The 26178-nt window shown below is 37.7% G+C and overlaps 2 protein-coding genes and 2 long non-coding RNA genes across 6 annotated transcripts in view; 2 read left to right on the plus strand and 2 right to left on the minus strand.

Annotated features, from left to right (window-relative positions):
• Positions 1 to 903: 903 nt before the first annotated feature.
• LOC101741496 (Krueppel-like factor 14) lies at positions 904 to 4666 on the minus strand. Of its 2 annotated transcripts, none has more exons than XM_004929632.5 (2): positions 4330 to 4666; positions 904 to 2132 (listed from the first exon to the last, which is right to left on the minus strand). In XM_004929632.5, the coding sequence occupies exon 2, from the start codon at positions 2123 to 2125 to the stop codon at positions 1304 to 1306; it is 822 nt and encodes a 273-aa protein (XP_004929689.1). In that variant the 5' UTR covers positions 2126 to 2132; positions 4330 to 4666; the 3' UTR covers positions 904 to 1303. The 2 variants fall into 2 exon arrangements, with proteins under 2 accessions (XP_004929689.1, XP_004929687.1); XM_004929630.5 differs by lacking the exon at positions 4330 to 4666 and adding an exon at positions 2214 to 2355.
• Positions 931 to 2841, plus strand: LOC134200862 (uncharacterized). Its single transcript, XR_009975953.1, has 2 exons — positions 931 to 1020; positions 2305 to 2841. It is a non-coding gene; the product is annotated as an uncharacterized LOC134200862 (long non-coding RNA).
• Positions 4667 to 4787: 121 nt separating the features above from the next.
• On the plus strand, positions 4788 to 8046 carry LOC119630126 (uncharacterized). Its single transcript, XR_009975955.1, has 2 exons — positions 4788 to 6669; positions 7104 to 8046. It is a non-coding gene; the product is annotated as an uncharacterized LOC119630126 (long non-coding RNA).
• A 2090-nt stretch (positions 8047 to 10136) lies between these two features.
• Positions 10137 to 26178, minus strand: part of Gro (groucho) — a 75230-nt gene continuing 59188 nt past the window's right edge. The window contains exons 9-17 of one of the 2 annotated variants that reach the window (XM_012693290.4): positions 19102 to 19203; positions 18534 to 18655; positions 16785 to 17078; positions 16251 to 16497; positions 15781 to 15960; positions 14590 to 14750; positions 13475 to 13557; positions 11411 to 11610; positions 10137 to 10521 (exon numbers count right to left, since the gene is read on the minus strand). In XM_012693290.4, the coding sequence (XP_012548744.1) occupies positions 10414 to 10521; positions 11411 to 11610; positions 13475 to 13557; positions 14590 to 14750; positions 15781 to 15960; positions 16251 to 16497; positions 16785 to 17078; positions 18534 to 18655; positions 19102 to 19203 (1497 nt within the window). In that variant the 3' untranslated portion in view covers positions 10137 to 10413. 2 annotated transcript variants of the gene reach the window in all.

Raw genomic sequence — 26178 nt, forward strand, 5'->3', positions numbered from 1 at the left:
ACTGTGATTCCTATATTTTTGGATAGTCGGACTATTGAAGGAGTATTCAGTTTCTGTTGGTACGACATTTTCTGGGGATATTGAAAGAGCTCAAAAAGAGGAATTAAAATTGTCCACAGAAAAACCCTTTGCTGAATGACTTTCGCTTTTTTTTTCTTCCTAAGCTTGCTTGAGCCTTGAAAGCTCACGGGGCTCAAGCCGGGAGTGTTCTACCACCAATCTACCACCGGATCGGAAACATGACCCACTGAGAATATCCTGTGAGAAACTCAGTTGGCTGTGCTGTGTCTATGAGTTAATTTACTCGACGAGCCCTTCGTCGCAAGCGGCGGGTTCGGCGTGGACCGTGGCCGGTGCTTGAGGTACCTAAAAGCACCGTTAATGGCTCGGGAGGATCCGTAATGACGTGCTTAGGGCAACGTCGACTGTTTACCATTCGGTCTACAGGATCGGGTATGTAATTATCGGTGACCGCGACAAGAGGTTACATGTCGTGCCGCCTTCCAAAGAGTCGCAATTATGCCGACTGTAAATAATCACTGACTGAGTCGAGCTCCAGGTCATCATGGAGATCCACATTCGTTAGGAACCATGGTGATATAACGGCTATCCGGCAAAAACGCGATTTAATGACTAAAAGTAGTTCGACTTTCGTTGAAATCATAAATAGATAAATTTTTTTTATTGCTTGGTTGGATGAGCTCACAGCCCACCTGGTGTTAAGTGGTTACTGGAGCCCATAGACATCTACAACGTAAATGTGCCACCCATATAGTAACAACGGCTGTAAATTTAAGGAATAGGATTTTAAAAAGTATAATAGTTATTTCTTTTGATAAAATTAATTACTATGAACTTGTAACTTACAGAACGTGAATGTGATGAACTAATAACAAACATTAATAAATATTAAATGTATTTATTATCTATGATTAATAGCAAGATTGATTTTGACTTTTCAATTTAGGTTTTGCGAAGAAGTGAAATGGAAATTAAGGACAAATTATCTCATATTTTGAGGTTTGTTATTGTCAATTACTAAAAATTTTTTTTTATCGGCGACAAATTTCAAAACCAACTTGGAATTAGTCGGTCTTACAACTAAATAAGACATAAAAACTATCAAAGCAATAGTTCACAAATTTTCTAATATGACACATGATTATTTTTTATCACCTAGCAAATCCACATCCAGTTACGACCATAATCAAAAGAGCAAAAAAAAACACATCACTGGCACAGTTTTTGAATTGTACTTATACAGTACTCATAATTCACAATGTCATTGTATATATCACATAGCTCACAAAAGTAGAATACTCCTTGAACTCCTACGGTGAGTGTGTGGTGTGGTCCCAGCGCATCTTGCAGCAGCGGCGGCTGCAGCGGCGGCGCGACGTGCGTGCACACGACCATGCTTGGCGAGGTGGTCAGATCTAGCAAATCTCTTTTCGCATTCAACACATCTGTAAGGTTTGTCCCCTGAGTGACTGCGACGATGTCGAGCTAGTTCATCTGAGCGCGCGAACCGCCACGAACAGTCACCCCACGTGCAGCGGTAAGGCTTTTCACCGCTGTGTCTCCGTAAATGGGCTCGAACATGTGACGCTTTTGCATAAAGTTTGCTGCATTCTTCAACGGGACATCGAAAAGCGCCGACTTCCGGACAATATTTGGGTTCGCCGAACCGAACTTTGACTTCTGGAGTTGCTTTTTCTCGCGGTCTCGGCCATTCGCTTTCTATTGAGGTATAATCATGAGTTTCTAGTGCATAAACTGAACTAATATTCGGTATTGATTCCGTATTTGAAAGCTGAGCGTCGTTAGAAAGATCGCTGCTTAACGCTTCCAATAAATATTCGTCGATAATGCTCTTGTCTAAATCTTCAAAATCAAAAACTGGCAAGTCGTCGACAAGATTGTTCTCTTCCTTGTTTGGATCGTCGGCGCCGATTACGAAACCGTCACAATTGAAATCCAAATCACTGAGCTGCCAGTCGCTGGTGTCCGAGTCGAAGGACGGGAGTTCGAAGTTTATTAGACTTTCGGCCGGCGAGTACTCGAACAGAAGTTGGTCATTGAGGAGGGCTTCCTCGAGATGCGGACCGCTGCTATCACAAAACATCGTCTATCTGAAATGAACAAAAGTTTGTTTAATTTACGACAATATTTAACTTTCAAAAATCGAATACAATCGCGTTAACGTTACTAACAAAACACGGTGGTGCGGTATTATGCAGTGGCCAGTTTTGTTTGTTGATAATAGCGTGGATAACGATTTAGGCTGAGCGTTTAATTTAACAGGCGCTTGTGTCGCGTCCCGGGGTTGGAATGAATGTGATCACGATGGAGAGCCGGCCGCCGGACACCGCGACGGACGCGCGATAACAACGATCGACGATTATCGACGGATCTGCGCACGCACATGTTCACCGCTCGCCTTAATGAGACAATCAATGGTTTTGACACTGCATGCACCATAATGCTATTTGACGAAATTTTGTACGTTTCTGTCAACAGCGCGGCCGGTTACAATGTAATTTTAAACACTGCAACCAAGTAACCGAGTTTGTTTTGTTAACGGTTTGCAGTAAAGCTGATAAAAACGTAGAAAATATCAATTAACAATGCAGTTTATTCAGTGTTATTGAGACGGGGATCATTCGTTTCATTTTGTTATCGGTTGTTTGCCCCGAACTACAGTTCTTTTACCTAGGGTTATTAATGCGACTTTGTAAGTGAGAATGTATTCTGTAACTGGAGAAAAAAATGTAGGACTGAATGGTTTCACAAAAATAGTTGTATAGTGAAATTCTAATACAATAATCTAGAAAAACCAGAGTTGTTTTGTTTTTGTGGGTAGTTAATTGACGAGTCTTAATGTTATCGATAAAAAAAATTTTAGTTTTCATCTTTAAAGAAAAAAATCAAGAGAAAGTAGAGAACATATTAAATGGATCTAAATCTTGAATAAACAGTAATTATGGTCGAATTTCGTTTGGCGAGCACTAGTTAAATAAATGAATAAATATTGTGATTAATTTCATTGATGATTTGACAAATTGTTTCTATTTGATTATTGCTCTAACGATCATCTGGAGTTCAGTAGTTATTGGAGATTAGACATGGGCATTGCTATACTTGTAGGTATGTTGAGTCAAAGTTGAGTTCTATTACCGGATCTGTGTTGTTTTTGCAAAACTTATGTTACTTCCTTTGATAATAATGATAAAACTCTACGAAGTGACGATGAGCAACACAGCATCAATGCGTGTGCGTATTTTTACCGACGCGACGTAATATCGGATGTCTCTTTCACGAAGCATATTTTTTAAAATAGTTGTTATTATTGAAATTCTGCACGATGTAATTAATTATAGAAAACCTTACGAGCATTAAAAAAATAATTTATTTTTTCTTAAGCTGTGGACTTGATCGGTGTTGAATTGGATTAGTAGATTGTCCGGGCGTAACTGGAATAATCCCTTAGGCTACCAGCAAATAGGTAGAAATAAAAAAGGAAAAAGTTTATTGGATGCCGCACTACAAAGTGGATGTGTTTTAGTTGTATCATATTGTATGGTATAATATTTTTAAAATGCTTCAGCCACGAGTAAGATTGAAGGCATTGCTATTTATTACATGCTTGAGAATGATTCATTATTTTGTTACCGGAACATTAAATTTCATTCATTAACGGATGTCTTTGTAATCTTTTGATGTTTTATTGAACGGAATTTAACCGGCGGGAAAAAAACCCTTATCATTTCATTTTATTCATTTATTGTTAAAATGTTTTGATTTATTTTCATTGCAGACACTACTCAGGGACAAAAATAGAACTACTATTCAGTTAGTTTAACCTTTTACAACAAATTATAATGAAGGAAAACTTAGACGTGAATTTATAGAACTTATTAACTTACTTTTCGCCATCATGGCTATGTCAAAGGTTTTCAATTCAGAAAAAGAGAAAGAGTAGGTAATAATAACATTCACTAATATCCACTAAAAAGTTTTTGAATAAATTGAACGACATTGTGAAAACTGATTTAAATTAATCATTTATTTATTATTAATACAAAAATTAAAGGGTACAAGGAATTGAATCTTGACAGACAACTATTTTAAGTGCATACTTATAATTCAATTATGCGTCCAATAACATTATTTTTATTGTCTTTGATAAGTTGAAGACACGTTATACTTGTGTTCTACGAGCATCAGACTTGTTAGATTTATTACTGCACTAGAGTAAATCAGTAACAAAGGCGTTCAAAACAATTACATGCTGAATATTAAAGTTAAAAAATATATAATTATGCTTACATTGTGCTGTTGAGGTCTTTCATTCATGTGCTATTGTTCTACCTTTATTTTCTGGTCCAGGTTTTCATAAATTTTGAAGTTCGATACCATCGCGTCACTTAAGTACCTATTCATGCACTGATCCATAGCACCTTGGTACTAATACTTCAAAACGAACGTATGTTTATCCTTGGCTGCAATCAGTCCAGGTTGAGGGGTGCTGCCACATTCTACCACCAAACTCGTTTTGTTTTGGCTGCGTCACTGCGCGGCGGGTTTTGCGTGGCGCGCGTCTAGCCGGCCGCCGTTATCGGCTGCGGTGGCTGGCACCGCCAACATCTGGTGCCATGTGTACTCTGTGCGCATACACTCATCATGATACTTCTTTATCTTTGATTTTTGTATTGCGAAAGGAATGAAAATTGCAAACATAAAGAGCACTTGCATTACGACGCCATTTTTTCCGAAAAGATTTGGTATGGTTTTTTTTTGTTTTTTTTCAAAATTCTTTTAACATAATTACCAAGTATAATTGTTGAAACAATGTTTTCTGGCTTATAGCTCCAATTGGCCTAAAGGCAGTCATAAGGGTAGTTTTTTTTTTGTAATAATCTTGTTTTGCATCTGTAAATCTACTTCTGGCAGCCGCTCGTAAAACTTCTGTCAAATCTCTAAACAGCATGATAAGAGGACATGCTTCGCGCCTCAGATAATGTAGGATAGAGGCAAGAAGACGATGAAGAAAAAACGTGAAGATAAAATCCAGCATTTAAACTGTGACGATTTTAATCATCTTACAACAGTAACATGTCAGCATTTCATATATACACAAACTAAGAGAACTTGCTTGTAAATTAAATTATTGTATGAACAAAATTACAGTAATTAAATGTAGACAGTAATAAGGACAATGCCGTACACCCTTTGCGATTAAATTGATATTTTTAATTGAAAACAATTCATAGTTATGTCAGTCCATACACAAAGTCCATACGTCAAGTTGTATATTAATGTATTTTGTCAGAGGCTATTGTGATAAAAATCGGTGGCTGGTACCGCCAGCGTCTGTTTGTTCGTTAGTTACAATAACTGCTTATTATTATTATTTGAAATAGACACCGCTTAATTGACGTGCCTACTCAAACAGGACACATGACATTTGATTTTCAAAGTGTAAAGATTCAGTACATGATTGAGCAGTTCCACGAAGGATTCTAAAATTAGCATATTTTAAAATTTTAATTTAACTAAGCGAGACTATACCTCCGTTGAGTTTTAAATTTTTTAGATTTTTGTGATTTCTTTTGTGGTGTTTTTGACTATCAACACGTACTTCTCATAGGAAGTAAATTTATTACATAATATATGTCGCATAATGTACATAAAAATCTGTTTATTAAATCTTATTGAAAAGCATAGTCAGGGTATACTTCGTACTTTATCTACGGATTTACAAATGTACCTTTGGATATTTACAAGTAACATATTTTTTATATTTAGCTGGTTTTTTTTTTTTTAATATACCTACTCGCACTCGAGCATAATAAGGTTTACTTTTATTAGGATTAATGTGTAGTTTTCTTGACATGTTTACCATGATTGGCCAGATAAATCCTATAATTTACAATTTACAAAATGGCAATTATGGATAATGATGATCCATTCGAAAATGTAGACTATTATTCTGCTCTTAATTTATTAAACAATTGTTGATACGTTACTACGTTATAGTTCCGAATTATCTAAAATCCCTGCTGGCAATCCGACAGGATGATAAAAAACCCAAAAACAATGCTTAGGCGAATCCAATACAAAAACATGTTAATGGCTTTGTAGATAAACACATCATTAAACACGCGGCGTGTTTTCGATCATAGAAAAAATGGTAATCTGATTTGGTATCAATGGCTGTTTAGTTTCATGTTTTTTTTGTGTTAATTGCTGAAAAATGCTAACGGCGCCGTGTTGTAATTGCTGGGTTACAAACACGATATTTTTTTAAAGTCCATATTAACATGCATTGTTTTGAAGAATCATACGATGTATCGACGAATCGTAACGATTCATTTCAGTTTCAAAGAGCTAGTATAACTTTGTTCTAATATTAAATGTTTGCGAGTGTCGGCTAGCTTGTCACTAAGATTGCTCTATGAACGCTTGCTCGCAACAATCACTGCATTGTAGAAAGACAATGATTCACTTTCATATTATTAAAATATAATTTACGTAATTACTGTTTGTAGGGCATCTTACCCGGTACCAACACCGTTTTTGTTGTGACGAAATAATGCGTTCCGGTTGGAAGGGTGGGGCAGCGGCACTGTTGTGAAACTGAGACTTCAAACTCATGCTTCAAAGAGGGTGAGTTTTTAGGCAGCGGCTTGGCTCTGCCCTTGGCATTGCTGAAGTCCATGGGCGTCGGTAACCACTCACCATCAGGTGGGCCGTATGCTCGTCTGCCTGCAAAGGCAATAAAAAAAAGGGTGGCGTCGTATACGTTGTTGATGTCTATGAGCTCTGATAACAACTCAACCCTATGAGGCTGTTAGCTCGTCAGCCCATCTAATAATAAATAATAAAAAGGAGACAAATTAATGTTCTAAAATTACAACAATCTGCTCATTTACATTTAAAATACGAAAAATAAGTTCTATTCTTTTCAGTAAATTGGAGTATTTACTTCAGTCCAGTATTCTAGCGTTATCCGTACTGATTTATCGAATTTATATTAAATCTTAAAATTTAAATTAGCGCACTAAGTTCTCATTACAGTCTCGCGTGTGTTTGTTTTTCAGGTCAATCGTGCCTTCAGCGACTGTTACTAAGTTACAAACGAAAACAATATCTGTTTCAACCAATAACAAAACGTTCGTGGCACTTGCCACGGTACTTATAAACACATGTCGCCGGAATAACGTGTATTATTGGCACGTGCTTCCACAATATTATTACGATTCGATATTCTATGTGGTACAAGCCCATTTTAAATGACCCCAATAACAGAGGAGGCCATGAATTCGTCTGTTTTTTTTTGTGTTTCAAAACTTTTTTTTCTACTTGAAATTGATTTTTTTTAAAGTTGACGCTTCTCCTATGGTTTCATTAAAATGTTATCCCGATCTGAAGAGCAGTTTTTTGGTTATTTTTTGTAATGCATATTTAAGTTTCTTCGACTACATTAGTATTCTCATTTTATATTGTCGGAGTCGGTTTTTAGTGTTCAAAGTTTCTATTATATTTCTGTAGAATATATATTCTATAGAATGGTTCATATACGTCAATAGCTAATAAATTGAATACCTACACCTAAATGTTATTGTAAAGCGAGTGAGATATATGACAATACACGCTTTTTTACAATAAAATCATTTTTTCTTACACTATTTTTATTTCAAATTTATTAAAATTTATTTTCTATTTTTTAGTCAAATTTTCTATAAAAGCGTATGTTGTTAGTTTTTTTAAACTATTATTTATTTTTCATTTTTAAGTTTTTTTTAGTTCTATTTTTTCAATTTATTCTTTTCCATATTTTTTTTAAATATTTAATTGTCATCAGTCAATAATAGTATACCAAATTGCGAGTTAATCCGACGTTTTGAAGGGGGTTAAAATCATGTTCAAAGATTCCGTTACAAACATACATACGTCTGAAGCTAATAAAAGCGTATTAAAAAGCATTTTTACTTTGTAAATATTGATTATTTTCATTCTAATTAAATACAATACTTAATAGTATTATTATATTCTTTATGGATGAAAAAAATACCTTATTACCTTTACCAACATTTTCCTATTTTTAAATCAGTTTAACGGATGATTTTTTACCTAACGGCGTCATTCATGGGTGATTGCCTGCCAACAACCATTTGATGAACAGAATGTTAAGCTGTTAAGGTCCCGCTTGTCTACATAAATAATAGAAATTACTTGGGTGTTTTATATCATGGCCGACGGTGACCATTCACCATGGGGTGGGCCATATGCTCGTCTGCCTACAAGGTCAATAAAAAATAAAAATATCTGCAACACACAAAACGCCCAATTTGACTGTGGTCATGGTTGGGAGAGCCCCAGTTCATAATACAAGCAAACACACGTACATTTGTAAGATATTGATTAGAAATATCTTACCCATAATTATATATCGTGATATCTCACCTGCAGTTGAATGCTCTTAGGCTGCTGAGTCTTAGAGCGTGAGGTAGATGTATCTGCAAACCGTGACGCTTGCTTCGCAGCAGAAATGAGGCGATAGTGATGGGCACTTACTCGAACAGGCTGATTTAGTTACACAACGCTATTCATTGATTGTGAAGTCGTTTGTACGTAAATTTTTAGGTCCAGTGTGCTCTTAGTACGAGTATCTTAACGTTCTCGATAACGTAAAAGTTAACCTAATTTTGTGTGCAACTGTAACAGCGCCCCTAATTAAACGGCAAACGTACGCAAACGATCCCATTCCATACAAATATGAGTTAACTTATACGCTATCGAGAAAGTTAAAAAACTCGCACTAAGCACACAGAACATGATTTGATGAAGGCCTTACATATATACCTTACATAAAAATCATCTATACAGTTTAAAAACAACAACTAATAAGCCCGCTTAATCAGAAAATCGAACCATTGATTCCATCTTTTTTTTCCCATTGTCACTGGTCAGAATATTAAAGCGAATTTATAAAATTATTTGTGTTGTCATCGGTCGTTGATGCGTGTGTTTGCGATGCGTTTTTAAGTAGTTCGGAAGTATTGAAGCCTGTGAAAGTGGTGTTCGAAGATTCTGTCACATATAAGCAAACATACATATTTGGCTTAAGCGACATTTTTGCAACTTTACAGGAGAGCCATTTAAAGTTTAAAATTTGGAAAAAAATATCATAATACTATGTAATATCAAATAAAACGCACCTTTAATTACAAAGATGAATGTGCGTATTAACCGAAATGTCGCTTAAACCAAATAGTCTTTCACCCCTCGATGTAGCAAGCTGATAGAAGCATGTTTATTTTTAACTTTAATTTTTTATTGCATAGATGGATGGATAGACGAGCTCACAGCCCACCTGGTGTTAAGTGGTCACCGGAGCCATCTTGAGATGTAAGTTCTAAGGTCTCAGTATAGTTACAACGGCTGCCCCGCCCTTCAAACCGAAACGCATTACAGCTTCACGGCTGAATTAGGCAGGGTGGCGGTACCTACCCGCGCGGACTCACAAGAGGTCCTACCATAGCTGTCAAAGGTCTGTCAAAGGTGTGTTAAAGGTGCTGAGATAGATCGGCGACATGTTGAAGATCGTGGAAAGTTTAAGTGGCGAACTTTGTTGATAGTCTATGTCCAGCCGTGCTGTCTATAGGATGGCGATGGCGATATAGCCATTTCAGAATGCACGCTCGCTATATTCTTATTGTTTGCGATTCGGAGATTTATTGCGGATTTGGACATAATAAAAATACAAAATAGACATCCCAATGACAAACCGCAACATAAATTTTAAAATTAACAGCTCTATTCCATTTTCAAGGGCTTCAAATTAGCTAGTCACTCTTGTGTAATGGATGCCGGAATTATGAGAATGCAGGATAAAACAGAATATGGAATTAACCAAACCAAATAAATCTCAACGTTTATTGTAATAATGGTAATTTACGGTAGGGAGCGACTTGACTCTGCCCTTGGCATTGCTGAAGTCCATGGGCGACGGTAACTACTCACCATCAGGTGGGCCGTATGCTCGTCTGCCTACAAGGGCAATAAAAATAATAACGGCCAAGAGGCTGGCACAGAATTGTCTGGGGGATTCAGAAATAATAGAAACATAGTACTGTTTTGCGCATATATTTTTTTTTAATACGAGCATTTTACAACAATATTGAAACGAAATCATTTTGAGATCTGCTGCCAACATACACTACGGGCGCTCAACAAATAAACATAAATCGCGCACACTAATCTATATAAACATGTCGCATAAGTACATACAGGCTTCCCGATTTAATCTATACATACACTATAACTATGTATCACTTTACTCAACGTTCGCGGAACGTTCTCTCCTTCACTAGCACAGTCATATTGTTCGTCTGTTTGTCCGTTTCACTAGTAGATCACTTCGTAAACTGTGGCCTTCTTATCGCCCGAACCCGTCACTATGTATTTGTCGTCCGATGAAATGTCACAGCTCAGTACCGACGATGATTCTTTTGACTGCGAACAAAGATATATTGTAAGCTAGATGAGCTACGTCTTAATACTAGATTTAGATTCGTAGTTCTGAAGTAAAATAAATGAGAAGAATCAGTCAGATCGTCGATACCGAATTCGGTACAAACTATAATAATCATCGTTATATTTTTAATTAATGTTTTAGCGTGTTATTTACGTATTTTTTTATTGCACTAAGGCTTGTAAACAACTCTTAACAAAAACAAGAAAATCTGTTGATAAATAGAACGAGATAATGGCAATCAACCGTTTTGTCTTTGCCTATTTATTTATAGACTCTTCCATTTATTTTAAACATCCAAAAAATTCCCTACACGTCTTGAGCAATGAATCTCGTAGTCACATATAACTGACAGAGGACTTTTAGCGAGTACCTCTTAAAATAATGTAGAACCGACTATTAATTTTAAAGTGAATTAATAATTAATTTAACCCATAGACACAGTCCACTGAGTTTCTCGCCGGATCTTGTCAAGGTCGCGTTTCCGATTCGATGGTAGATTCTGCGAAGCGCTGCTCTTGTTAGGGCTAGTGTTGGCAACGTCGTTAGGTTTGGGCCCCGTGAGCTCACCCATTTGTTAGGGTTATACTGACATAGCCTCTCAAGCCTACCAGATTAGATATTGACGCTTGAAAGGCAAACATAACTAAGCGACAATGCGTGAACTTTACAGTAGACTAATTTAAGGTTGAAATACCTGAAAAAAAATCTATTTTAACGAATCTAGCTGTAGGATTGAAACTATTTTAATAGACCTAGAAATATATATTTATTACGCATCGAATATGGTTATTGCCTATCATTTATGTAAAAAGCAGTTGTTGTCGCTTTTGCCTTTCAAGCGTCGATATGAAAGAAAAAAAAACGTACCTGGAATATGCTTGCGCCATACGGAGTGCGCCATGCGTTAAGCAGGTTATCCTTCCCGGTGGAGACGAACCACTTCCCGCAGGACGCGAACCTGAGCGACAGGACGCACGACTCGTGCAAGTGCAACTGGTACTTGTCCGGCTTCACCGCGTGCAGAACCTCCACGTTGCTGTTCTCCATGCCGACCGCTAACCATTCGCCTGTGGATTTTTTTACATTTTTAAAAACCATATAATAAAACTAGCTATGGACATTTTGAAGTCGTCGTGGCCTAAAGGATAAGACGTCCGGTGCATTCGTGTTGAAGCGATGCACCGGTGTTCGAACCCCGCATGCGAGTATACCAATTTTTGTAATGAAATACGTACTCAACAAATGTTCACGATTGACTTCCACGGTGAAGGAATAACATCGTGTAATAAAAATCAAAACCGCAAAATTAATATAATTTGCGTAATTACTGGTGGTAGGACCTCTTGTGAGTCCGCGCGGGTAGGTACCACCACCCTGCCTATTTCTGCTCTGAAGCAGTAATGCGTTTCGGTTTGAAGGGTGGGGCAGCCGTTGTAACTATACTGAGATCTTAGAACTTATATCTCAAGGTGGGTGGCACATTTACGTTGTAGATGTCTATGGGATCCAGTAACCACTTAACACCAGGTGGATTGTGAACTCGTCCACCCATCTAAGCAATTAAAAAAAAAAAGCTCCACGAGGAGGCCAAGGATCGCAGCAGATGGAGGATGATCGTACAAGAGAGGTTGATGCAACGGGGGAGTCATGACCCTCAGTAAGGAAGAGTACGACGCAAGGAGAAGGAGGAATAAAACTAGCGGATCCGACAGACGGTTCGTGCATGTACCACGTACGTGCGTCTTTAATCCGAAAACATCAAACTTTTTTTTTAAAAATAGGTATTAATTATGAACCATTTTGTAGTTAGTAGGGCTTATAAATATGCTTCTTATAAAGAGAACTGGAACAGAAACATCGAACGTAAATTCTATAGTTCTATCAAAAATTCTGTTAGACTTAGAAAATTCCCCTCGTTTTACTAGTGATTTTTAATACAAACAACTTAGGCTAAAAGGTCGAGTATAACTGCCCGTAAAACAAAAAAACCTAACGTCACAATGGAATTGAATTTAGAATGTAGATCGGTTTTTTTTTATAAAATGTCTTCCGATTTTCGGTGCAATGAATAAATAATCCAAATGAATAAATAAACGTCAGGTATGTTACATGTATGTAAGCATTTACATTACCATAGTTATATACGGTATGTTAGGATTCTAGAAGCCAAAGCGGTATGATATACTTATATGTATACTCAGTAAACATACATTTAACGGCCGTCTGGTGTAGTGGTAAGTGACATGGTCACTACACAAAGGGGTCGCGGGTTCGAATCCCGCCAGGGAAGATATTTGTATGATAAATATAAATGTCTTTTCCAGGGTTATGGATGTATATTAAATATATGTATGTGTATAATAAAAAATCTTACATTTATATCCGTTATCTGGTACCTGTAACACAAGTTCTTTACGAACTTATCACGGGACCAGTTAACGTGGCGTGATTGTTAGTAAATATTTATTTATTTATTTATTTATTATTTATTTATTGCACTGTCTCAACTTTCCAAATTTAAAACAAAAATTTATAGTTAGTTTTAACGTATATTATTAACTTTTTGAAGTGAAACTTCCTTATCGGCGTTGGAAAAAAATTTACCGTCACATTTTTCGGTTACGCGTCACATTTCTCCGTTACGCGCCATCTTTTTTGTATTCATGTCTATGATAATAAAATCCTTTTGTTTAAACTTTATCTAATTTAACTTTTTTGTATTCATGTCTATGATAATAAAATCCTTTTGTTTAAACTTTATCTAATTTAACTTTATTTAACCAATTTCTAGAAAGTTGCATGTAGATCATTTTTCGAAAAATAAGGCCATAAACAAGTTTCACTTCTTACGTGTGTACACTAGTACACGCACACATTTTTTTTTTAAATTAAATGTGATTTGTTGTACAATTTATGGATACTCCGTCTTACCTGTAGGGCAATATCCTAATGAGAAAATTTGAGAGCTGAAATCGTGCTGTTGCAACTGTCTTCCTTCTCTCAAATCCCATGATCTGTAAAGAATATAAAATATATGATTACATTGATCGCTTCGTTGATCTAGTGGTTAAGGACTACGACTTCAAAACCATGGAGTCTGGATTTAATTTTCAATGACTCTCACCTTTAATAATAATATTTAAAAAAAAGCCTTTCCGAGAAAATCCTGAAAGTTATTGAAAACTTAGGACTGCCTACGAAAAAAAGAAGTTAATAGCTAGCTGTTATTTTATTAATTTAAAGGTACACAGTTTATGAAGTCGTCGTGGCCTAAAGGATAAGACGTCCGGTGCATAGGTGTTGAGCGATGCACCGGTGTTCGAATCTCAGGCGGGTACCAATTTTTCTAATGAAATACGTACTCAACTAATGTTCAGGATTGTCTTCCACGGTGAAGGAATAACATCGTGTAATAAAATCAAACCCGTAAAATCATAATTTGCGTAATTATTGGTGGTAGGACCTCTTGTGAGTCCGCATGGGTAGGTACCACCGCCCCGCCTATTTCTGCCGTCAAGCAGTAATACGTTTCGGTTTGAAGGGCGGGGCAGCCGTTGTAGCCTGAGACCTTAGAACTTACATCTCAAGGTGGATGGCGCATTTACGTTGTAGATGTCTATGGGCTCTAGTTACCACTTAACACTAGGTGGGCTGTGAGCTCGTCCACCCATCTAAGCAATAACAAAAAAAGTGAAGACGTCACTATATGATACATTAAAATAGATTTCGCGCTACGATAGCATCTTAAGCAATTTGTTTTATGTTGCAGGAACATTGCAAAATTAAAGACATTTTCTAAAATGTTCAAAGTTTTTAAATTTCTTTATTTTATTTATATAAATCAAAATGCAAGGTAGTTTAATGACCTAAAAGTGCATATTATCCGCAACACGCTTCATCATATTATAGAAACATAGTTATCAGCAACATGCTTCGTTTCTAAAAACTACATTCACAGTCGAATATAAATGTTTTGTTTATCGTGAAACAAACTAGTTTTTCCTATTTGAATGACACAGATATTCCGCACTAGTGCGGTATCGTACCTGACTGTGTTATCAAGGCCGCCGGTCCATAGCTTCGTGCCGTCGGCTGAAATATCTATACAGGATGCGCCGTCCGTGTGTCCTTGGAACTGTCGTACTAAAGTCTGATTGTGGAGATCCCACACTGCTATGTTGCCGTCAGAACAACAACTAAAGCAAACCTGGAACCGAAACGAGTTATTATTATTATTATTTATTGCTTAAGTAAAAATTATAACCAGCAAACATATTAGCTATTGCCTTTTTTTATCTGTAGTTACCAATATGATATTTTATTTATTTAAAATCTAAGTACCACTTTCATATTTGCGAACCAAAACTTGTATTTTGGAAAACAGTCTTGTGGTTTAAGTAGGTAACGCCCCTGAATGCTGGTCACGAGAGTCGTGGGTTCATTTGTGTAATGAACAGGTTTATTGCTCTTTGTCTGGGCGTTCAGTAACTCTATGTGTATATATTTAAACAGTTTCTTGTTTCCATAGCAGGCAATCCTTATATTTAGGAATGTGTGTAACATATCCTTGGTTGCTATTTGTTTATTGAAGTGAAACTTCTAATGCGACTTCTAACAAGCTTGCGTTAAAGGTTTAACGCTACCATACTAGAATGAGACAGAGCGAGAGTGAATGCGTGGCACTCGAACGCATGCTCGTATTATATATACCTGTTACAGGCCAGCGTGAGCGGTAGCAACGGGTAGCGTCTAACATTTAAATGAAGTATTTATAAAAAAAACATATATATATTTATTTTTCTATCTAGAATTTAAAATATATATACTATAAATGTCGAAGATATCGCATCTCTTATACACAGCATTCCCTATTACAAGAGTAATCTGATTTAAGGATGAAAAATGAAGAAAACCACAATACTACACATCGAAAAAGAAGTTTCACTTCATTCACGTACATAAAGTTACACACGCACTGTTTTTTATTATTTAATTTAGATACGCAGAGATCTGATGCACTCATCAGAGACGATGCATTAGGTATTGCCACGGTCGATGATGAGCACTTCCGATTAGATGGGTTTTTTTTTATTGCCCTTGTAGGTAGACGAGCACACGGCCCACCTAATGGTGAGTGGTTAGCGTCGCCCATGGACTTCAGCAATGCCAGGGGCAGAGCCAAGCCGCTGCCTACTAATCTAGTGATCTAGTGATAGTGACACAAAAACTTTAAGCACCTTAGAGTCGGGGCTGATAGCAAGCGCGTAGCAAGCGGGCGCCGAGGACGTGAGCTCAGCTTTGATTCTGGGAGTCGGCGAGGCGAGGTCCCATATAGACAAGTTGGACGCCTCCCCGCCCACGATCAGTGTCCGCCCGTCGGGCAGCAGTTTGACTGACCGTATGTAGTTGTCCCTTTGCTGAAATTGGAACAGAAATATATTTATTAGGGCCTTGAAATGTTGCCTTAAGGATACCCTAGCAATTTTTTTTAGTAATCTGTCCTAAAATTTTTTCTTTCTTTTTATATTATTGTCGCTGTTCGATGAATCTACTTTGAACAGCATTAGGCAATAAATGTTTTTTTTAATTATTATTAGAAAAACTCGTGAACTACGCTATCATGTTTGTAATTATTTTTTTGAAGTTAATTAAAATTTTATAAAGTGTACAAAAAAAAAAGATGTTTCGACGACAGTTACCCACTCACCAAACAATCCAGTTGACTGACTGGGGCCTTGCTAGGTTGGCTGATGTCCCACACCTTAACGCAGCCTTTCCCTCCCGTGTAGACGTACTTCGTGGGCGATGAAACAGTGACCGCGCAGACCACCTCACCATGAGCTAGCGCGGAGACTTGTCTCGCATGCCTCGGTATACCAGGACCCATCAAGGCGTCTGGGGGAAAAGGGACAGGCTGCATCTGTCCCTCGGCTGATACGTGGAATGAATATGCTCTGGAAGTGTTAACACTGTTATTGAGTTATGAAGACTATCTGTTTTTCGGGCGGGACTGAATGTAACCGACGCCATTAAGAGTGTGGCGTCAGGGGTTGCTTCTATATTTATTTTAATTTTACACAAATATTTACTTATTAATTAAAGTAGTTTTTTTATATTGGAATCAAGTCAATGAAATGCACGGAAAAGAGGAATTAAGTATCAATCAAATTTTCCAAATTAAGTGAAATTCGGTAAGACCAGACTCTATATAGGGGGGCTATGTCTCAGATTAAATACTTACGGTTTTCCGCCAGGTATCGGCGCGAGACCAGCAGGGCCAATAGGGGGACGAAGCGGCTCGTAAGGCAGCGCCCCCCTGGCCGAGTACCCCGCCAGGACGTACGCGTCGTGGGCCCCGTTCCCGAGGTATGGGTACTGTAGTGCTGGAGGTTTGACTGCGGCCTTGAGTGGAGCCCCTGCTGAGCCCGCACCGCTCGCGCCCGAAGTCGGCGTCACGGGCTTCGATATAGGCGTGCTCGGTTTCTCGTCTAATTTCTTTGCTGATGGTGTTGACGCGTTGCTAGACGTCCCTGACCTGGAAAATTAATACAAAAAAAATACTGAACAAAAATGTTGAATGCATTTTTTTTACTGCTTCGATGAATGACGAGTTCACGGCCCACTGGGTCTTAAGTGGTTACCGGAGCCCATAGATACCTAAAAGGTAATTGCCGACACCGGCCTTGATTACCGGAATTGTAATATCTCAGTATAGTTACAACGGCTGGCCCGCCCGTCAAAACGAAACGCATTACTGCTTCACGGCAGAAATAGGCAGGGTTGTGTTACCTACCCGTGCGGACTCACAAGACGTTCTACCACCAGTAATAAAATATAAACGAAAATTGTTTGCATTACAAAATAAAATAAAATGAACACGCTACTTTTTTAAACTTCATTAATTTATGAGTAAAATTAATCCGAAGATTATCTGCGATCAAATATCCGCGAAAGCGTCCGTTCGTATTGTCGTTAATAAGACTAACTGTAAACCGAAGTGGCCTAGTTTAGTAATTGATTCACTGTGGAAGCGGATAAACTTCCAACTTAGACGGGCCGTGTAGTACACTGACCTTACGATCCCACTAACAACTAGTTTACACTCTAAGGCTTCTCTACTAAATGGATACAGCTATTACCACGAATTAGCACACGAACATAAGTTCAACATGCACGATACGATAAAAAGTTTTTTAATAGCTTTATTTATTTATTGCTTAGATGTGTGAACGGGAACACTGCCTACCTAGTTTAAGTAGTTACCGTAGGCCATAGACATCATAACATGAATGCCACAACCCACCTTGACACTTGTATAATATTTAGGTAAATTACAATTATAATATTCCCTCATCGTGTTTGTTCGTCATAAACATGAGTTATAACAAGTATGTAGTTCATTAGAAAAAATTGTTAGCTAACAGTGGGGTTTGAGTGCTGATATTGTTGTATCGCTCGATGCTACTGTTGCTACTACTTTTATGAATGAAAGCTTACATATCTATATATTAATACGTGAAGGAAAAACTTTGAATCACTTTTTACGAAAATTGCGCGGACGGAGGACTATGAAATTTCCCACACTTATAGAGAATATAGAGGAGTGCAGAATGTCAATATTTTTTTAAATTATGCCTAAAAATACATTTAATCAATAAAAAAAATACATTACACACACTACCATGTATTTGACGCACACACGCATGCATACTATTTATTTATTTTGAAACTTTTGTTCTTGACGTCAGTGGTAAAATTGAGAATAGATTAAATATTGTTTGTCTTTATTAATATTTTTCTATAGTGTAGTCTTGGCGAAATTTGTGATTTATTAAATATTCTTTGAAAATAGAATCATAATAGTGTACAAGCTTACAATTTGAATTAATTATAGTCGAATTTCGACTATTGCGGGACCACTAGTTGTTTTAAATAATCTATCTTAAATCCAAGCATCCTCAAGAAAGATTTAAGTAAGTGTTGTACAAACCTAGGGCTGTGAGGAGGATGCTCTTTTTTTGGTTGGAGTTTATCGAGTCCGTTTTCTCGTGGTGAAGGAGCGCCATTGTGTGGTGAAGTGGGTTCTTCGCTCGCGTCATCCACAACTAGTTCCTGGAAATGAATAAAATAAGCTTTCAGCTGAATTAACGTATTCATTATTTCAAATGAGTAGTTTCATTATATTGTCTGAGCAAAAGTGAAGCATCAATAAATGCTTATTGCATAGTGGTTAACACGTTTTCTGCCTTGTGGTCATTAGTGCCCTACGTGGCGCACTGAAGTAATTATGTCGATTTCTTGGTTCGATCTTCTTGCTAAAGCGCCGGAGTATCTAGTAGACTTTGGGCAAGACGAATCCGAAGATAACGAGAATGAATCTATTTCCAAGAGACCTAAAAGACTAAAATATATGACCATGAAAAACAAAAGAAGGCAAAGCTAGGCGATCCAGGCCCTTAGTAACAGAAATCGACATAATTACTTTAGTGCGCCGAGTAGAACACCGGTGACTTATATGGCAGTCAATGTGTTAGTAAATTCTTCGTAAAAGTACTTACGTGGCCCATGTCTTTCTCTTCTTTTTTTAATTTCTTGTGATCAGGTTCGGCAGGACTCCGCGTCCTATATTTTTCCCTTTCGCCGGGCGATATGGAATTTCTCTGTAACAACAAAAGGATACCTCAATGAAATTGACAAAGAAAAACGATTTAATATCATCGGTATCGTCCTTTGTTAGTTTAACAAATACTCAGCGAGCAAACATAATCAAAACGTTTACGAGCGGGCTTACGTACCTACGGCAATCAATCGATCATTGTTCGCAAATAAATCGACGCGCAGCGAGGCGAGCGCTACAGTCAATATCAATATCAAAACACGCTGAGGCAGAACAAACTGACCGCATGATTAGCTCCGGGAGTGGTCATCGCCCCCTCGCAGCCGGGGAGGCCCAGCCGACCGGGAGACCGACCGCGGCATTTGGATGAGCGCGCAAATACGAACTAATGAAATAATCATATAGGTACGTGACGAACGACCGCCGCGCGCTCCACTGATTCCGCCCGTGTTGACACAACATATCCTCGCATATCCGCACACCGTATCTACCGAGCCGTGGAGGTATCTAATTTACGGATTATCAATATACGGTTGAGCGCTCACATCTAGTTCTGTTTTAGACGGCATTATAAAATTACAATGCCGCTAATAATGTACGCAGAAGTGCCGAATTCAATGACATTACGGATAAAAGTGAACATCTATATTATTATTATTATATTATAAAGAGGAAAGATTTGTTTGTTTGTTTTTATTGAATAGGATCCGAAACTACTAACCCGATTTGAAAAAAATTTGAAATCCTTATTAAAACTCTAATAATGTAACCCAAGGTGTAAAAAAAATACCTAAAATATTCTTTACATCGCGACAGCATAAAATATGTCTAACTATTATAGTTATGCCGCAATAAGTGTTCATTTATTTAAAAAAATAAAACAACGTCAAATATCGTTGAAATTTTTGTTAAAAACCCGAGCAGAGCCGGAGCGGGCCGCTAGTTAATTAATATAGCAAGAAAGTATAGTTTTATTGAGTAAATTTAGTCTTATCTCAATGTTGAACTAAAAGCTTAATTCAAGAGCGTATCCGTCCGTCGTGTCTGGAGAGGCGTAACGGGGCCTAATTTTACGAGGTACTAAGTTAGAGTCGAACGGCAAGCGCTGTTAATTTGCTAGCCGCGTCGATCTGTCGCCGCCCGCTGTGACTTATTGCTTAGCCATCTCGGTTTTATCAGTTTATTCTTATTAGGTATATCTAGAGACTACTTATATCACTTTAAGGCAGAGATTCACTTTTCGCTTAAGCTATAATTTAAATAAGAGTATCTATATATTAATACATGAAGCAAAAACTTTGTACCCCTTTTTACGAAAATTGCGCGGACGGAGGAGTATGAAATTTCCCACACTTATAGAGAATATAGAGAAGGAGTGCCGAATGTATTTTTTTTTTTAAATTATGCATAAAAATACATTAAATCAATAAAAAAACATTACACACACTACCATGTATTTGACACACACACACGCACACACTCTTTGTTTATTGTCAAACGTTTGTTATTGCTTAAAGTCTGTAGTCAAATCACTGAAGTATGTTCTATAAGTCAAATTGAGAATAAGTTAATATTGTTTATGTTTCTTGGCGAAATCTGTCTATAGATATATAATAGTCTTTGACAATAGAACCAGACATAATTTCAATTAATTATAGTCGAATTTCGACTACTGCGGGACCACTAGTTTTAATAACAGCATGCTTATAACACAGCGTAGCATTTATAGATTGGTTTAGTTTATTGTATATAAATATGTATATGAGTAATAAAAATATATATAAAATAAACATTTGCATTATATGGTTACATATGAATAATAAATTAACACACCACATAAATTACTTTGTGTATCGTGGATTAACATTTTTTTAAACATCGAAGAAATATTTTTACTCACTAATTTAAAAAAAGCTCCAATCAATGTAATCGGTATAATTTATTAATATGTTAATTTAATTTTTTTATTTTTGTTATCGTTGTGTGGATAATTCTTAGAACAACATCAATTTGTTCAATTTGTAAACTATAATGTACATCGTGCTCATTCTACGGTAATTTTTTTACGCAATTAACTTCTACAATCATTAAAATGTCGTTAATATACCTAATGGCCTTGCTAACTTCCTTGTCTGAATATGTAGTTTTGTATCTAAGTCGTGTGTTAAGGACAGCTCAGATAAGAATGACTAGGGTTCGATTTTACGATCGGACGAACTCGACAACTGTGTTCAACATCGAATTTGAAGCAAAGGAAATTTCGAGAACTCTGCCCGGCTTTCTGTAATGCGACGTGTCAGATCGGAGTCAAACGAATATACCTACTCCACGTTGCTCCTACCAATTATTCATTCAGCTGTAGACGGTTTGCGGTTTATCGTTAATTTCATAGATGGAATTTGCGGTCAGATGCCGTACATTTTGTATTTTGTTATCGTGTATTTTATAATTTCGTTTCAAACAAAACTAGTTTATTGTTTTCTTTGCGTATTTATATTATTTAAGTGGAAGGTAATAATCATTATGAATCACTTCTTATTGTTGTGCAAGCATGCGTATGCGTATGTGAACACATAATTTTGTTCCGAATTTCTTTTGTTTATTCGTTAATGCAACTACAACCACAACTTGCGTTACAAAATTTGTAAAATTTCTATTTTACTTATTATGATGGTAAATTTAAAGAAAGGAGTATTTACTACCGCGATGAAAAATTCCGAATTGGCCAGTAGAACGATCATCATTAGTCACTTGCGACATTAGTGGTACACCACAAGCATTGGGTACACTAGTACACGTACCACAAGTATATGGTGGCCGTCTGGCGTAGAGGTCACGTCGTACACATGTGCCTCGTCAAGAGGCGGACGGCTAGAGGGAGAGGAGTGCTTAGTGACGTAACATATAAAGTGGCAACACACAGGCGCGCTGTTAACGCCGCCCGGGCTTATTGTCTGCGGTCACGCGACGAGCCGTTTAGCCGCGCGCGCCGCTCTGCCGCCGCCCGGTTAACCGGAAGGGGGGCGGTTAACCGGACGCTCGGGGGCGGAAACGGGGGAAATAGATAAATAGACCGCCCGTCGCTCGGAAATGTACGGATTGAGTTCGGACTATATTTCAGGCATAATAGTTTTGAAAAGTTACGTGATTTACACGCGACGTTTTCGGCTGTTATCGGAGCCATCCGTTTTATATGACTAGCGTTTTATATTACTTTCAACGAATGATTTTGTTTTTGTACGTTTTCGACGCTACCTATCTTTAAGTAGAACATTATCGTATAAAGTATTTGCAAGAATACTACTAAATATAGAAATGAACAAATAATGTTTAATGATAATCATTTAAACAGTTTGTCGCTACCGATCTACGTGATACTAAATATAATGATTCGGAAACAAGAATCCGCTTTAGTCGGAAACGAGGGCCACAGAAAGTCACAAAAAATTAATAGCTTGCGAACGCGTAAACCGCGGGGCGCTGTGCGACTTTAAAATTAACTTTACCGGTTCATTCGTATACATAAATAATGGTGGAATTCTGAATACACATTAAACTCCTATAAAGAATACATTAGCATAAATTTATGGTAGCGAGTCGGCGTTTCGAGCGCGTTTTTACGTGACTCGTAAAGTTTATAGTCGCGAGTGGAGGATTGCGTTTACTGCGTTCGCTATCGGTTTATGGCCGACCTCAAATAACCAAATTGCCTGGTACTCGTTGTGGAAGTGACGTGCTCGCTCGCCCCTGGCTACCCCCGGCAATCTGTTCGAGAGTGCAAGCTATTATGCCGAAATGCTATGAATGGTCTCCGCGGAAGCTGCCATACGTTATAATGCTTGCATTGTGCTTTTGGAAACGTGCCCAACGAAATTGCCGTTGAACCTTTTCTTCGATAGCTCTCTAAATGTAACTTTTGATATTAAAGAAAACGACTATGTTTAGTAGAATAAATTTTTACCTTATAACTAATATTAAGATTGAAGAAAAACCTTTTTAAACGAATAAGGCAGCGAAGGTGTAAAAGCATTCCTTATTTAAAATTCGAGATATTAATTAATGAACGGCTTTACAATTGTATCACATAAATTCCCGGGGAAACCGTCGATAAGCAATCTCACCCCAGCCCTTGCTCCATTACAGGAGTAATTAGCACAATTAACAGGAAGAGAGGAGAGGGGGGGAACGTCTAGGGGGAGCGGGGCGCGATCACTTTCACGCACGCAAACAAATGTCACGTGGCACAGCGCCTTAATTAAAACGATAATTGAGTTGACTTGCGAAACTCATCCGCCATTTCGACATTCCGAGAGAAATTTCACGGAAACTCTCCTCGAAACTTAGAGCCCTTTAAGTGTCGACGACTTTAATTTTGTGTTTGCGTCTACTTTGCGGTTCCGAGGGAAAATTTTAATATGGTGTACGCGGCTTCGCTTTGTGAAATTACTTAAATAAATTACCCCGAATTGGGTTTCGTCGCCGAGCCGACAACTCGTTCGGAAAATTGTTGTTAAACTTATCGTTTATGTTTTAAAGAAATTGTCAGCCAGTATTATTAGATACAAAAAAAAAAGATAGGTATTATGCAATTTTTTTTCCACTAGAACGAGCTTAATATGACAGTAGCTGATTTGAATTTAGATAAAAAGCGAAGTATGTACTGTTTTTTTTTTCCTTTTGCGAGTGAAATTATTTTGGGGCATGTGTTTTCAAATTCATGAGTGTCATGAATCCTTTTTGTTTAAATCAGAGGGTTCGAGGGTTCACGTTCCCCCGAGAGTCTCACCCGCACAATACGCGCGTCGCCACTCCCGCTACGGCTTAATGCCGGCTATAAACAATTCGTTCCGCCTTAACGAACTATCCGATTTAACAGCATAATACCACGAAAAATTAATTTGTAAAGGTCGCTGTCCGACCTTTAAACAAAGCGCTTTCGACTCCTAAATACACGTTTAGTTTATAGCGCCACTGGCCACTCGGATACGGCGTGGGTCAATGGCGCTGTTGGCGAGCGTGTTATTTAATTGTGGATTAACATTTTAACACGTTGCAATTAAAAGTTTTATTTTAATTGTCATTTGTTGTTTTGGAATGTGAATATTTATAGAGTGGATGTATTTTTTTTTTTTTAGGTTTATCAGGTAGAAAAATAATCTACATTTTAACGTTATTCAATATCGCTTATCTAAAGTGTAATAGAGGACGAGTAAGTGAAGTCATTGGTAGCTACGAATGAACTGTTATTTAAATGAGAGTTCCCTTGCCACCCGTCAATAAAACATTAAACACGTAACAAGTTTATGCGCAGCGACAACCCTAGTGGATTCCGCCACTTCGTTAATCCGGAGCGGGGGTAGCCCTAAATTAGGGTCGAGACAAGCCGTAATCCCCCGCTCGACGCGACGGGGGATTTATATTGTTATTGCTCCGCGTCCGGAATTATACGAGGGTTGAGGGACTAATGAAAGGGGAAATTTAATTCCTAATGATTCTCGTCTTAGTCCGTAACGAGGAAACTCGAAAAAGGGCTGCGACCCGCTCACTTTTTGTGATTAATCGCTCCGAGCGAACCCAAGATTATTTGATTCAATTCTTTTTGTTTGTCTTCTGGTGTTTAGTAAGCCTCGTTTTTATTTGAAAAGAAATCACGTTGACATGTTTGTCGACTCAGAAGTTAACGATCGAATTGGGATACAAATTTATTCATGAAACATTTTCGATGCTCGTATACAGCAAGTGAGTTAGCTTAGCATATGTAAATGCGTGATAAGCATGAAAGGAGCAAGAAGGTTCGTGCGGTGGAATGGTTTGCGGGTAGTCGGCTAGCACGGGCGGCGTGCAACCGAACATGTGTACATGTACATGCGACCGACCTATCAGTGCAAGAAGGTAACATGCTGCACGATATTGTTAGCAACAAACTCTCGTATTAGTCAATCGAAGTACCTACATTAAATGCTTATATGATAACGTCTTCAGAGTACTTTCGATTTTCTTGTTAGATATTATGCGTTAAAATTATAATTATTGTGTTTTTAATTTGTAACTCTGTGTAACGAAGCAAACGTTTGGCTCGTCTACCGCCCTTCCGCTCATTACGTCGCAGACTAATTGAGATAAATTATGAAGACGTGCACCCGGTCGCGAGCTATCGCACCCACCTACCCGCTAATTACATGCAGCGATTTCAATTAACAGCCGACTCGAGCACGTTTTTTTTGTTGTTTGTTAAACCGAGCACAACTGTTTGTTGTTGTTCAGCTTATCTGACATCGAACAGGCACGGCGAGATTTAATCACAATAACCATTAACACTGAATGGGCCATCCAGGGCCCTGAAACTGCGATACTTTAAGACAATTATTCTTTTGCATGGAAACTAGCGACACCTTATATGTTGTCAAAATTAAAGCATTTAATTATTGTATTGTATTATTGTATTGTAAAAAATCATACAAGTCTTTATTTGTTATAGACAAATTTATTAAAATTTATCAATTTGTGGTTTCTGAAAATTTACAAAATCCTTCATTAAAAATAAATATAAGATACGTAATAAGTTACTGCCATCTACAGGAGCAATGAGAAACTAATCGAAACGGTGGAATCTAGTGGCCGACGCCCGTAAACATGTTTGTTGAGTGCTTGACGCGTATCTATAACTAATTTATGTGTATTATCTATGAGGCCATCATCTAAGCAGAAATCGATACACCTAGGTAAAGAGATTTAAATAACTAACTATACTTGAGACTTTAGAACTTGTCTCGGGGTGGGTGTCGCATTTACGTTGTGGATGTCAATGGGCTCCAGTAACCACTTAACACCAGGTGGGCTGTGAGCTCGTCCGCCCATCTAAGCAATAAAATATAAAAAAAACCATCGTGCATGCATTGTGTCACGTCAATGGCGGTCGATCAGAGCAAGGTGCTTGGAGATGCGGGAGGGACCGCACACGTCGAGCACAGAGAGCACGTAGATAGGATAGTGGGTGCCACCGCAACACAGCACCGTG

The sequence above is a fragment of the Bombyx mori genome, chromosome 21 (assembly GCF_030269925.1).
Source record: "Bombyx mori chromosome 21, ASM3026992v2".
NCBI lineage: Eukaryota > Metazoa > Arthropoda > Insecta > Lepidoptera > Bombycidae > Bombyx > Bombyx mori.

Excerpts from the sequence above, each read along its gene's own strand:
- LOC101741496 (XM_004929632.5), bottom strand. The coding sequence starts at position 2,125 with ATGTTTTGTGATAGCAGCGGTCCGCATCTCGAGGAAGCCCTCCTCAAT.